At 59.8% G+C, this 11,765-nt stretch overlaps 1 protein-coding gene across 1 annotated transcript in view; it reads right to left on the bottom strand.

Annotated features, from left to right (window-relative positions):
• Window positions 1-1,821: 1,821 nt before the first annotated feature.
• The window catches only part of LOC309832422 (coronin-7), a 57,380-nt gene continuing 47,436 nt past the window's right edge, over window positions 1,822-11,765 (bottom strand). Inside the window, exons 10-28 of the mRNA XM_082670179.1 lie at window positions 9,907-9,961; window positions 9,353-9,410; window positions 9,131-9,276; window positions 8,951-9,043; window positions 8,665-8,796; window positions 7,714-7,840; window positions 7,162-7,337; window positions 6,576-6,684; window positions 6,385-6,471; window positions 6,162-6,304; window positions 5,984-6,088; window positions 5,821-5,906; window positions 4,887-5,028; window positions 4,699-4,788; window positions 3,660-3,776; window positions 3,245-3,380; window positions 2,757-2,848; window positions 2,146-2,232; window positions 1,822-2,023 (exon numbers count right to left, since the gene is read on the bottom strand). Coding sequence (XP_082526305.1) covers window positions 2,018-2,023; window positions 2,146-2,232; window positions 2,757-2,848; window positions 3,245-3,380; window positions 3,660-3,776; window positions 4,699-4,788; window positions 4,887-5,028; window positions 5,821-5,906; window positions 5,984-6,088; window positions 6,162-6,304; window positions 6,385-6,471; window positions 6,576-6,684; window positions 7,162-7,337; window positions 7,714-7,840; window positions 8,665-8,796; window positions 8,951-9,043; window positions 9,131-9,276; window positions 9,353-9,410; window positions 9,907-9,961 — 1,987 coding nt within the window. The 3' untranslated portion in view covers window positions 1,822-2,017. The remainder of the gene's footprint in view (window positions 2,024-2,145; window positions 2,233-2,756; window positions 2,849-3,244; window positions 3,381-3,659; window positions 3,777-4,698; window positions 4,789-4,886; window positions 5,029-5,820; window positions 5,907-5,983; window positions 6,089-6,161; window positions 6,305-6,384; window positions 6,472-6,575; window positions 6,685-7,161; window positions 7,338-7,713; window positions 7,841-8,664; window positions 8,797-8,950; window positions 9,044-9,130; window positions 9,277-9,352; window positions 9,411-9,906; window positions 9,962-11,765) is intronic.

The raw sequence follows: 11,765 nt of genomic DNA, 5'->3' as shown, positions 1-11,765 counted from the left end.
CCCCTGCATTGGCAGGCGGATTCTTTGATTTGATTTGATTTGATTTTTTGCGGTATGCGGGCCTCTCACTGCTGCGGCCTCTCCCGCTGCGGAGCACAGGCTCCGAACGCACAGGCCCAGCGGCCATGGCTCACGGGCCCAGCCGCTCCGCGGCATGTGGGATCTTCCCGAACCGGGGCACGAACCTGTGTCCCCTGCATCGGCAGGCGGATTCTTAACCACTGCGCCACCAGGGAAGCCCCTTGTATTTGGTTTAAACCTCCATTTTTTTTTTTTTTTTTTTGTCCATGCCATGTGACATGCAGGATCTTATTTTCCCCACCAGGGGTCAAACCAGTGCCCCCTGCAGTGGAAGCCTGGAGTCTTAACCACTGGATCACCAGGGAAGACCCATAAACCTCCATTTTTTTTTTTTTTTTTTTTTTTTTTTTTTTGCGGTACGCGGGCCTCTCACTGTTGTGGCATCTCCCGTTGTGGAGCACAGGCTCCGGACGCGCAGGCTCAGCAGCCAAGGCTTATGGGCCCAGCCGCTCCGCGGCATGTGGGATCCTCCCGGACTGGGGCATGAACCCGTGTCCCCTGCATCGGCAGGCGGACTCTCAACCACTGCGCCACCAGGGGAGCCCCATTCTTGATCCCTCCTATTTTTTTCCGAAGCTCTTACCACATTCTATCAAATTATACCATTCATTCATCTTTATGTTTATTATCTGTTCCCTCCCACTAGAATGTGGATTCCTGGAGGGCAGGACATTGATCTCTTTTCTCCACTCTTGGGCATCAGCACCTGGAAGAGTGGCTGGCACATGGGAGGCACTCAACAAACGTTTGTTGAGTGAATGAGAGTCGGGCTGCCTCTTACTATGTTCTGGACCACTACCCTTCTTTCCTTTCCTCCAACTCTTCAAATTCTTTATTCTCTCAGCACCCTGGCTGCCCTTCCTTTTGTCTGAAATGTTCTTCCCAGGGCTCTCTCCATGCCTTTGTGGCCTTCAGGTCTTAGCTCTCAGCTTAAACATCGCTTCTCAGACCCTGACTACAGTCTCCTCCTGCATCCCCGTGGCTCCCTTTCACGTAGTTTATCTACTTCACAGCCCTCCTTGCACTGTCTATTTGCGAACTTGCACATGGTCCGGCTCACCCTGGCCTACTAAGACTATACTAAGTGCCTCGAGAAGCCATGTCTCTCCCGTTCATTACAGGAGCTGCCATCCAGAGCCCTGCTGGATACTAGCGTGTTGGATGAATGAATGAATTCCCAGCAGGAGCAGAGTGAGGCCTGGGACAAGCGGGAGCCCAGGGCCAAACCGACCTCACCCATACTCCTGTCCCCTTCCCCTTCTAGCCAGCCAGAGACCACAGCGGCACGAGAGGTGGCCAGCTTAGAAAAGTTTAATTGCTAAAAACATCCAGGGTACGTGCAGGCTAGTCCCTGCGGGGCTCACACCCCCTTCGTTGGGCTATCAGCTCTGTGATGCCCATTCCTCCTGGCTTCAAGTTTGGGGAGCAGGGCTACTGGTCCCAGGCCCCTGAGGCTGGTGCTGCTCCAAACGGCCTGGTGGAGGGCCAGCCCCCTAGGCCCTTGACCAGAACTGGAGCAGCAGGCAAGATAGGACGGCATGTGATAACAAGGTGCTGGGCGAAGCCAGCCCAAGCTGGGACCAGCCCAGGTCAGAGTAGAGGGGACAAGGAGCCCAACAGCTGCCCAGGGACATGCCACTGAGCCCTCACGCCCACCCCACCCCCGTGCCCCTGGCTCCACATGCTAGCAGGCAGCTGAGGAGAAGCAGCTGGTCCCAGAAAATGCAGAGATGCAGACAATCCATGGGGGTTGCAGCAGGGCCCAGAGGCTACGGAAATGCCCAAAACCCAAAGGAAGCCAGGCCTTCTGGGGTGAGGTGTGCCCCGGCCAAGAGGTGGCTTCCAGTTTGAAGGTGAGACGTGAGGTGTGAAGGGGCACCAGGTGGTTCAAGGAGGCAGCAGTGGCAGGTGAGGCTAGAGGTGGCTGGTGGGCAGGCTAGTCCTGGGGAGATAAACCAAGAAGTGGGAGGGAGTTGAGAGGGCCTGGGGGAGGGGGGTGGTGCATGCGGCAGGTGTGAGTCGGGGAGAGATGGGACAGGCAGCAGGGCCCACTCGTCCACTCACCCACTCGTCCTCGTCCACACCTTCGAAGGAGTCCTGTGGGAGCGGGTCCACCCGGTTCCCCAGCTTTGCCACCATGGCACTCAGCAGCTGGGAGAGAGGATGGGAGAAGAGGTGGGAAGGGAACAGGGCTTCTGACCCCAAGAATGTCAGATCCCAAGGCTGGAACCCCAAGGTTCAAAGTTGTGGGAGAATCATTTTCATTAGAGCCCTGACAAAGCTGATGGTTTTCATTGAAAAAGATACCTTGACAGAGACGGGGGAGCCAGAGACAGACAGACTCTAACACGGAACATAAGAGTCACAGGGCAGCTGTCTCCACATATTGCCTCAGACGCTCAAATATGCACCAGGGTCCCCAGCGCACTTGGGTCTGGTTGGGTTGGGCCAGGCTAGGGTGGGGCCTCTTTCCACCCTTCCCTGGCTTCCTGAGCCCTGTGCCCTGGGGGCAGCAGCAGTCACCTTCAGGGCTTTGGAAGGTCTTCCCTGTCCAACTGACAAGTGGGTGACACTCGCTCCTCGCCCAATCTGGGTTGGACTAGAGAACTGAAGGGCAGTCACCAGGAGCAGCCAGGGCCCTGTGACCCCAGTGGCCAGCCCTCTTCCATGCCTACCTCTTCCTTCTTCTGCTGGTCCGACTTCTCTTCCAGGTAGAGTGCTGAGGATAGGGCCCGCCGGGCTGGGCCTTCACGGGGGGCCTGGCTCACTGGGGTGGGAGAGCAACAAGCATCGGGCAGCAGAGAGCCCCTTTGGTGGGGCCTCCTGGCCTAACCGCTTGGTATCAGCCCCTGGGGGATTCCATGGCAGAGAGTCCAGAGGTGGCGCTTTGGTTCACAAGGCCTGCCCTTGGCACCAGGCTGTGTGTACGTGCGCATGTGTATTGGGGGTGGAGGGCTTGTGATGGAAACACAGACCCTGGGCCCTGCCCTCCAGGGCCTCAGAGACCAAGTCCGAAGAGCAACCACCCCATCCCTGGGAGCACTAGAGGTTTCTGATTGCCAGCAGGGATGGAGGTTCGGACTGGGGCCTTCTGCCCCTTTCTCCAACCCCCACCCACTCCTCTGCTTCCTACCTGCCCCCCCAGCCCAGTCCCTCATCCTACCTGGGGTCATGTCAGGGGGCTGCAGGCTAAGAAGCCGGGGCTGCCCATTAGCGCCTCCCAGCCAGGCCTCAGCGCTGAGCACCGGCTCCCAGCTCACGGCGGTGTCTGGGAACACGTCATCCTGGAAGAATTCTTTCTGCAGGGAGGGAGTAAGGGGCTGCCCTGAGGTACTGACCTACTCTGTGCCCAGAGGCCTAGGGCACACAGGCATCCATTGGGAGGGGGGCATGGCAAGACCCAGGACCCCAATCTGAGGTTTCTGCAAGTTTCAGAACACCAGCAGAGTAAGGGGAACAGGTGCCCCAAAGAGCAGTGAGTGGGGCAGTTTGGTGACAAGACCAGTCAGGCCCCAAAGCCTCTGACAGGAGCTAGGCAGGGGGTGCTGGGCGTTGGCATGCTGGGCCCCCAACCTCACCCTGACTCGGGGCAGCCGGAAGGTGACAGGCTCCAGGGAGGTCTGGCGAAGTCGCAGGCATCGGGCAAACTCCACCTCCCGCACGTCACACTCCGTCTTGGGCAGGAGAATGAAGCCCTGGGGCGGCAAGGGAGTCGAGCTGGGGCTGGAGTCCAGAGCTCACACTGAGCACCTGGGCCCCCTCACTTAGGACCATCAGGACCAAGGCCTATCCCTGGAGAGTGGTGTGATATTTAACAACTAGCTCTCTGGAGGGAAAATGCCCCGGTTTGTAGCATTTGCCTATTTCCATGGTGTGAAAACTCCCACCATGTCAATTTCACACTACTAACATGACTGGGTGAATGCAGATTTGGGAAGAGATGTGCAGTAGCAGCCCATGATACAATATTTCTGCCAGACAGGGCCCACAGATGTAAATAACCTCAACAGTACAAATAATAGTGAAGTCAAGTAAAATAATTAGGAAGTGGTAAATTAAGTATCTATTGCCTTGGTCTTTACTGTAACTTATTTGTGGGTTCATAAAACTTAAACTTATGTAGTTTAATTTTTAACAAATGGTTGAGTTTAAAAATCAGTTCCTGGGCTTCCCTGGTGGCGCAGTGGTTGAGAATCTGCCTGCCAATGCAGGGGACACGGGTTCGAGCCCTGGTCTGGGAAGATCCCACATGCCACGGAGCAACTAGGCCTGTGTGCCACAACTACTGAGCCTGCGCATCTGGAGCTTGTGCTCCGCAACAAGAGAGACCGCGACAGTGAGAGGCCCGCGCACTGCAATGAAGAGTGGCCCCCGCTCACTGCAACTAGAGAAAGCCCACGCACAGAAACAAAGACCCAACACAGCCAAAAATAAATAAATTAAAAAAAAAACAACAAAAAACAGTTCCCGAGGCTGCTGGGCACACCCCACGCGGCCCAGTGACTCAAGGGCCCCACAGGCCCCTGCAGTCCTGCACATGGCCACAAGAGGGCGGGTAGCCCATGGTCCCACCTACGGAAGGAGGACCAGGGAGCGTGTGCGTGTGCGAGGGCTCACCTTGTGGGGGTCAGGTGACGTGAAGCTGTTGCACTCCAGGAAGAAGGGGGCCTCGGGGAGCAGCTCATACAGGAACACGCGGGTGTCGCCCTGGGGGGACGGCAACAGTGAGGTGGCCAGCATTAGCTGCCTTTCCCCCCACCTCCTCTCACCTGCCCAAAGCCCCCCGCCTGTGCACCCCAGCCCACCTTGCCCGTGAGCAGCACCAGGCGGGTATCTGGGTCATAGCTGGGCAGCAGGGTCGAGGGAGCCACATCCAGCCCCAGCACTGCCAAGGGGCCACTGGCCAGGGCCTCAGCCGAGTACAGGAGTAGCTGGCGCTCACTTCGGCTGCAGGGGGGCAGAAGCAGGTCCTCAGAACTGGAGGGCCCTGGGGCATGGCAAGGACTCCAGCAAGGCCCCCAATCTTGCGGGGCTGGAGGCCTGAGGGCCTCGGGGTGGGAGGAGAGGCCTCTGCCCATCCTCCTTCCTAACCCAGCCTCAGAACCACTGGCCTGGCCTAATACAATAGCTTTCTAACCTGCCACCCTGCCTCCTACCGGACCTCTGCCCCCTCTGCCCCTCCTCAGCACACTCCTGTCCCATGGCCACCGTGGCTATTAAGTCTGGACTTTTCTCCCCACATTCTGTTCCAGGCCCTTTGCTCCAGCCAGGCTGGTCACCTTCTGGGCCACTCCACCCAGAGGTGAATGCCCTCTCCTCCGGGTCTGTGTTTACCAGCCCCTTTGTGACCCAGTTCAGATGATACTTCTCTTAGGAGGCCCTCCCTGATCCTTCCTTCAGAGCACCAAATGCCCATCCCTTGGACCTCTCCAGGAGGCTTGGTTCTGTGTTTTGTGTGCTTCGTCTGATCCCCACCAGATATGGGCTCTGCAGCAAGGATGGCTTTTATCCCTCTGGGCCCCTAGTTGATTCATTCCTCCCCATCTCCTTCCCTCCCATCAATCCACCCATGCACCCATCCATCTATCCATCCACATAACCATCCATCCATCCACCTGTCCAATAAATGAGAGTTGGGGACAGCTTCTGCATGCCTGACACGTGTATGTGTATCTGGGGGAGGGGGCACAGGTGGCTGCTGAAGTCTGGGGATGGGAACAGTGGTCCCAGAGTTCTCACCTGTCAAAGCCAGACACCAGGAGACAGTGACCATCACACACCCAGACAATGCGGGCTCCACGGGCCCCCTCAGGCCCTGGGCCTTCCTGTTGGGATACAGTACATGAGGCCCAGCTGGGACCCCTGCCAGGTCTGAGGGCCGCCCCCAGCCCCTCCTGCTCACCTGCAGGGGCTCAGGGCTACCCCGGGGCTCGTAGATCCGCAAGTGCCCATCCTTGCAGACAGTGGCCAGCTGCCGCCCATCAGGACTCCAGGCCAGGCCAAAGATCTGGGGGCAGGTGGGGATGTGAGAAGCAGCCTCTTGCCCTGTGGCTGGGCGCCTGCCCCCAATGCTGTCCTACCTGATCCCGGTGGCCCTGCAGCCTCAGCCGCTCTGCTCCAGCCTTAAGGTCCCAGATCCGAATGGTAAGGTCATAGGAGGAGGAGGCCAGCACGTCAGCTGCCAGCGGGTGGAAGCGCAGAGAATAGATCTTCTCCGTGTGGCCTGGAGGCGAGGCATGGGGTGACACTGAGCCCCTCAGGAGCCACCGCCCACCCCCCAGCCCCCACCCAGGCCCCGCTGACCTGTGAGCACGGCCTCAGGCATGGTGAGCACCTCCTCAAGGCCCTCTGGGGGCACCCGCCACAGTCGGATCCTGGCATCCTCCCCAGCTGCAGAGAGCACAGGCTCATCACTGCTGACCCAAGGCCCCCCTTCTCTGTTCCCATTGAGGACCCTGGGACCCTCCCTCAAGCCCAGTGCCCAGCCTCCTTACCCACAGCGAGGTGGTGGGGATCAAAGGGGTCCCAGGCCAGATCGGTCACGGCTGCCCCATTCTGCAGCGTGGGCAGTGCTGTGTCGGGCAGACGGCCGGGCTTCCGCAGCTGTGGGAGGTGCCCCCACCCCGAGGCCCATCAGTAACGTGCAGAAGAGTCCGGTCCCCAGGGCTGCAGGGCAAGCAGCATGCCTGGGCCCACACCCTCTGCAGCTGATGATGCACCACCAGGTGGCCCAAGCTCTCTGCCTCAGCCACCTTGCGCTCTGAGCCTCAAGTGCCAAGCCCTGCAAAGTGAGGGAGGCAGCATGGAGTGGTGGAAGGAGCTCAGGCTTGGGGCTCAGGTGGCCTGGGTTCAATTCTCAGCTCCACCACTTACACAGCGTGTGACCCGGCAGGTCACTAAGCCTCTCTGTGCCTCACTGCTTTCATCTGTAAAATAGGGATAAGAGTAGCACCCCCCACACACCGCATGGGATGCTGGGCACTTGGTTTGTGCTTAGAGAATGTGAGCTGGTGTGGGCACCTGACGCCCTCAGCATCCTGCAGGGACATGGGGACAGCACGGCAGGGTGGGGCCCCTCACCTCGAGCACGGCCACCTGCCCACCACTGCTGAGCAGGGGCATGGCCACACGCTGCCAGTTGGCACAGAAGCCGTCGCTCTCGCCAGGCGTGGTGAGGTTGAGCCCCTTGAGATTGGTGATGTGGCTGTCTCGGTGCAGGACGGTGCCCTGAGCGTGCCGGAACTTGGAACTGGGGCCTGGTGGGCAGCAGGGACACGGAGCCACGTGAGGTGAGGGTGCCCTGCCTGCCCTGCGCTGTCCTGCAGGAGGACCCGGGCCAGTCCTGAGTCCGGGCTGCCTGCTCCCCTCAGCAAAGGACCGTGCAGGTTGTGTGCCCAGATTTCTGCCAGTCCAGCCAACACAACTCGCCCAGAACGAGACTCGAGGGATTTTGGAACGTTTAGGCCACCCTCTTACAGGTGAGACTCTCTTCATCCCGCGAAAAAGTGACTCCTCCAGGAGGGGAGGTGGGACTGTGGGGGGAGGCAGGACTGGGGTGCAGAGGAGGGTGGCTGGGGTGGGGGTGGACAGGGCTCCCGTGGTAGGAGGTTAGCCCCGCACTGAGGCACTTACCCAGCAGGCTTTGCAGGGACCTCTGGCTGGGGCTGGTGCTGATGCCGCTGGTGCTGGAGAGCGAGGGCCCCAGGCTGGAGGGCGTGGAGGGTGAGGTCAGCCAGCTGGGAGGGGAGGAGAAGCCCTCCTGGGAGAAAAGCTCCGGTCAGCCAGCAGCCCCGTCAGGCGGGTGGTCAGCCAAAGAGAGAGGAGATGCCGGGGTCATCACTTTGGGACACTGGGGTAGGCAGGAAGCCCCACCGTGGGATGTGGGGTGGGGACGCAATCGCTGATGGGCAGGAGGTAACATGGGGTGAGCTGAGCATTAGCATGTGGGACAGCAGGTAGCAGCTGATGCTCCTGGGAAGGTGGGCCCAGAATGGTCAAGATCTTTCAAGAGGGTCTTCCCTGGTGGCACAGTGGTTAAGAATCTGCCTGCCAATGCAGGGAACATGGGTTCGAGCCCCTGGTCTGGGAAGATCCCACATGCCATGGAGCAACTAAGCCCGTGCACCACAACTACTGAGCCTGCACTCTAGAGCCTGCGAACCACAACTACTGAAACCCGTGTGCCACACTGCTGAAGCCCATGCAACCTAGAGCCCGTGCTCCACAGCAAGAGAAGCCACCGCAATGAGAAGCCCTTGTACCACAACGAAGAGTAGCCCCCGCTAGCCGCAACTAGAGAAAGCCTGCGCACAGCAATGGAAGACTCAACACAGCCAAAAAATAAATAAATAAATAAATAATAAATTAAAAAAAAAAAGATCTTTCAAGAGAAACTAGAAATCCAGATTTTATATGAAAGTCTCACTTTCTAGGCATTTGCTCAATTTTGAGAACACGGAGGTTCTTCATTTATGCTTCTTGTGTTTCTGAGACCAACGGGCAGGCCACACACTCCTGCCCTGACCTGGGGCCCCTGCTGCAGCATTGCAACGGGGAAGCCAGGTGGGCTACGCTGATACTCACGCTGGGGTCCGCATCGCCCACAGGTGTCTCTGTAGGCTGGGCCTCTTCCGGGGTGGGCTCTGCAGGGGGTACCAGATGGGAAGTGAAGCTGGGGTGGGGTCGGCAGGCTGGGTGGAGGCTGACCCTCTGCACCTGTGGGTAGAGGCCGGCAGGTGAGGCAGGAGGGCTTGGGGTGGGGATAGGGGACACCAGGCAGCTGAGTTAGTGCACAGGTGGACCACGTGCCACGGACGCGGCTGCTGCCCGTGGTGCAGGCCAGGAGCAGTCAGCCAGGCCTTGGCCTTACCTGCTGGTTGCTACCAGCCCACCAGGCATGGGGGTCAGAGGCAGGCACACAGCCTGCAGTGTCCGGGAACAGGTCCTCATGGAACTCCACAGCCTGGTGGCACACAAGCACACAGGCAGTGAGGTCAAGTCCCCCAGGCTCCCCCAGGCCCTCCCAGTCCCTCACGCAGGACCCCCTCACCTTGCGGGGCACGTGGTAGCTGATGGGCACGACGGCTGTGTCGCTCAGCTGCAGGACGCGAAGCACCTCGCAGCCCATGACGGCCAGTGCTCGCCGGGGCACGAGGGCCACCCCCTGCAGCACGCTCTCCAGGAGGCACTGGGTCACTATCAGGGACACCGTGGAGGACAGTCAGAGTGGGTCAGGGAGGGGAGGGGGCACAGGGCGGGGAGCAGGGCTTACCTGGGCTCAGTGCCGGCTGCTCGGGGGCCACCTCATAGCAGTACAGCTGACTCTCGCCCTGAAACGATCCCCACCCGAGCGCTGTTCGCTGACTCTAGCTCCAGCCACCCCGTCCCTCCCCAAGGACGGAGTCACAGAGCCACAGCCAACGTCTACAGGGCGCTGATGTGCGCTGGGCGCTGAGCTGAGCCCTTGGTAGACTCTGCCTCGCCTGTTCATCATCATGGAGCACGAATGAGCACCAGGGGTATACGTTCAGTAGGACAAAGTGTCTGCTGTGTGCTGACTCTGCTCTATTCTCAGCCTTGGATTCACGAAGCTGACGTTCTAGGGAGTGACCCCGACTGCATGGAATGGAGACTTGGAGCCCCATGTGCCTGGAGCCCCTGGCAGGGGTGGAGTCTGGGCAGCACTGTTCTAGCTCCTCCTTTCCGGGGTGAATAGCATCCTGCACTCCCCACTCTCCCAGGTGGCTGGCCAGGTCAAACGTTGGGGCCAAGTCTGGCGAGTGAGGGCACCAGCCGACATGGGTGGGGGCTTGAGCTTCTCCTCACCTTTCCCGCCAGGACCAGGAGCCTGGAGTCTGGATCCAGCAGGGGCATCAGAGACCTGGGGGAGAGACGGCCTGTCATAGGGATACAGCCAGTCATTGTGGCCAAGGGGCAGGGGAAGGGCTGAGAGCATCGTGACTCTAGATCGGGGCTTACGCCAAGCACAACAGTGGCCAGGAGTGATGCAGCCCCTCCAGTTGCATCCAGCCTGGTCCCCAGGGACCCTCTACCTCCTCTCCCTGCGCTCCCGACATGCTGAGCACATCCTCACGTCCCAGCCTTTCTTTCCCAGGTCCTCCGTCTGCCCAACTGCTTCACCCCAGGACTGTGCTGGGCCTGGGCACAGGGGTGCTGTCCCCTCTTTCTGCACCTCAGCCATGATCTCTTCCCATGCTCAGCAGCTCCAAGAAGCCCCCCGACATACATTCTGTCCCTGGTCTCACCTCCAACAGCCTAAACACCAGGCCCGGGAAGGTGAGAGGGGTGCTGGAGCTGGGGACCCCCTCCATCTCCACCCGGCACAGTTGGCCTGGGTGCTCCAGGACCCAGGCTTAGGGGCCCTCTCCTCAGTCACCCCTGCTCCTGGGCCTTGATGCTGTCCTAGAGACTCAGAACTCCCCTAGGCACCATCTCTGAGCCCCAGTGCCCAAGCCTGAGCTAGGGGCCAGGAGCAGGGGCTCCTTCCTGCCGTGCTTCCCTGGCCTCCCTGTTCTCTGTCCCCCAGGTGGGGCCCTGGTGCGGGGGCAGAGGCTGGAAGCCCCCAGAGCCCTTGCTGCTCTGTGTTGCCTGTCTCGGCCAACAGCCTGTTGTTCTCCAGAGATTTACCACTCCCCTTCCCCTCCCAGGCCCTGCAGGGCCCCTTTGCAGCCCCTAGCCCTGACTGCTGTTTTCCAGGCCCAGAGTCTCCTGGACATGGGGCACCCAGGAGAACTCAGACTGGTGTCTTCATCTGTTTCTGTTTCCTGCTCCTGGTTTTCTGGTCCTGCTCTCACATCCCTGGGGACCCATGGGCCTGGACCCCCACCTCAACGCTGACACTCATCCTCAAATGGAACCCCGTCCTCCTCACTGTGGTCCCAGCAGTCAGAGGTCGCCCAGCTGTGGCAGCTGCCTCCATCCCTCACCCAGGCAACAAACGGTCCAGCCCACCCCCTCCCCTGCCCAGCCAGCTGCCCACCACCCCTCCCTACCCTGCTGGAAGGGAGCCACAGAGTGGACTGGGAAGCTGGGTGGGTCCCTGGGTGGCTCCATAGCTTCCTGGAGTGCCTTGGGCTGGTCACCTGTGAGTAACACAGCCTCTAATTACCTTGAGCCCAGCAGGGTGAGCTGGGCTCAGAACTGCCCTCTTGACCTGGTCTGATCACTGCCTGCTGTGGGGGAGAGGGCGGCAGGGGGACAACGTGGTCATGTGACCTCAGGTGTCCCCCACATTGACGCTGGATCCAGTGGGGCCACACCTAAGTCCCTTCAGCAGTTCTAACAGGACTTTCACTCACCCACTAGTTCATCCACAATCATTCACTCCCTTGGTGAGCTGGTCTGCGCCTGGCCCTCAGCTGGGCTGGCAGGTGTGACCAAAGGTGAGTGCAGCAGACCCCACCTCTGGCCTCAAAAGCTCACAGCCTGGGTGAGAGGCAGACAGAATTCCACAGACAAACGCGTGAAGGAAAAGTTCTCTGAGGACACACAGCAGGGAGCAGAAGGGCCTGACTCTGACTGGCCACAGGGGAGTGGGCATTCTTTATGACCCAAAGTTTAAGAGAGATCAACCACGTCAAGGGGAGAGAGTTCCAGGCAGAAAGGGCAGCATATGCAAAGGCACTGTGGCAGGCGGGTGCACAGCCTGTTTGCGGAACAGGGAG

This window comes from Grampus griseus, assembly GCF_964374135.1.
Source record: "Grampus griseus genome assembly, chromosome: 14".
Classification (NCBI taxonomy): Eukaryota; Metazoa; Chordata; class Mammalia; order Artiodactyla; family Delphinidae; genus Grampus; species Grampus griseus.
The sequence above is the reverse complement of the archived record's forward strand: the minus strand, read 5'-3'. Positions and strand labels throughout refer to the sequence as shown.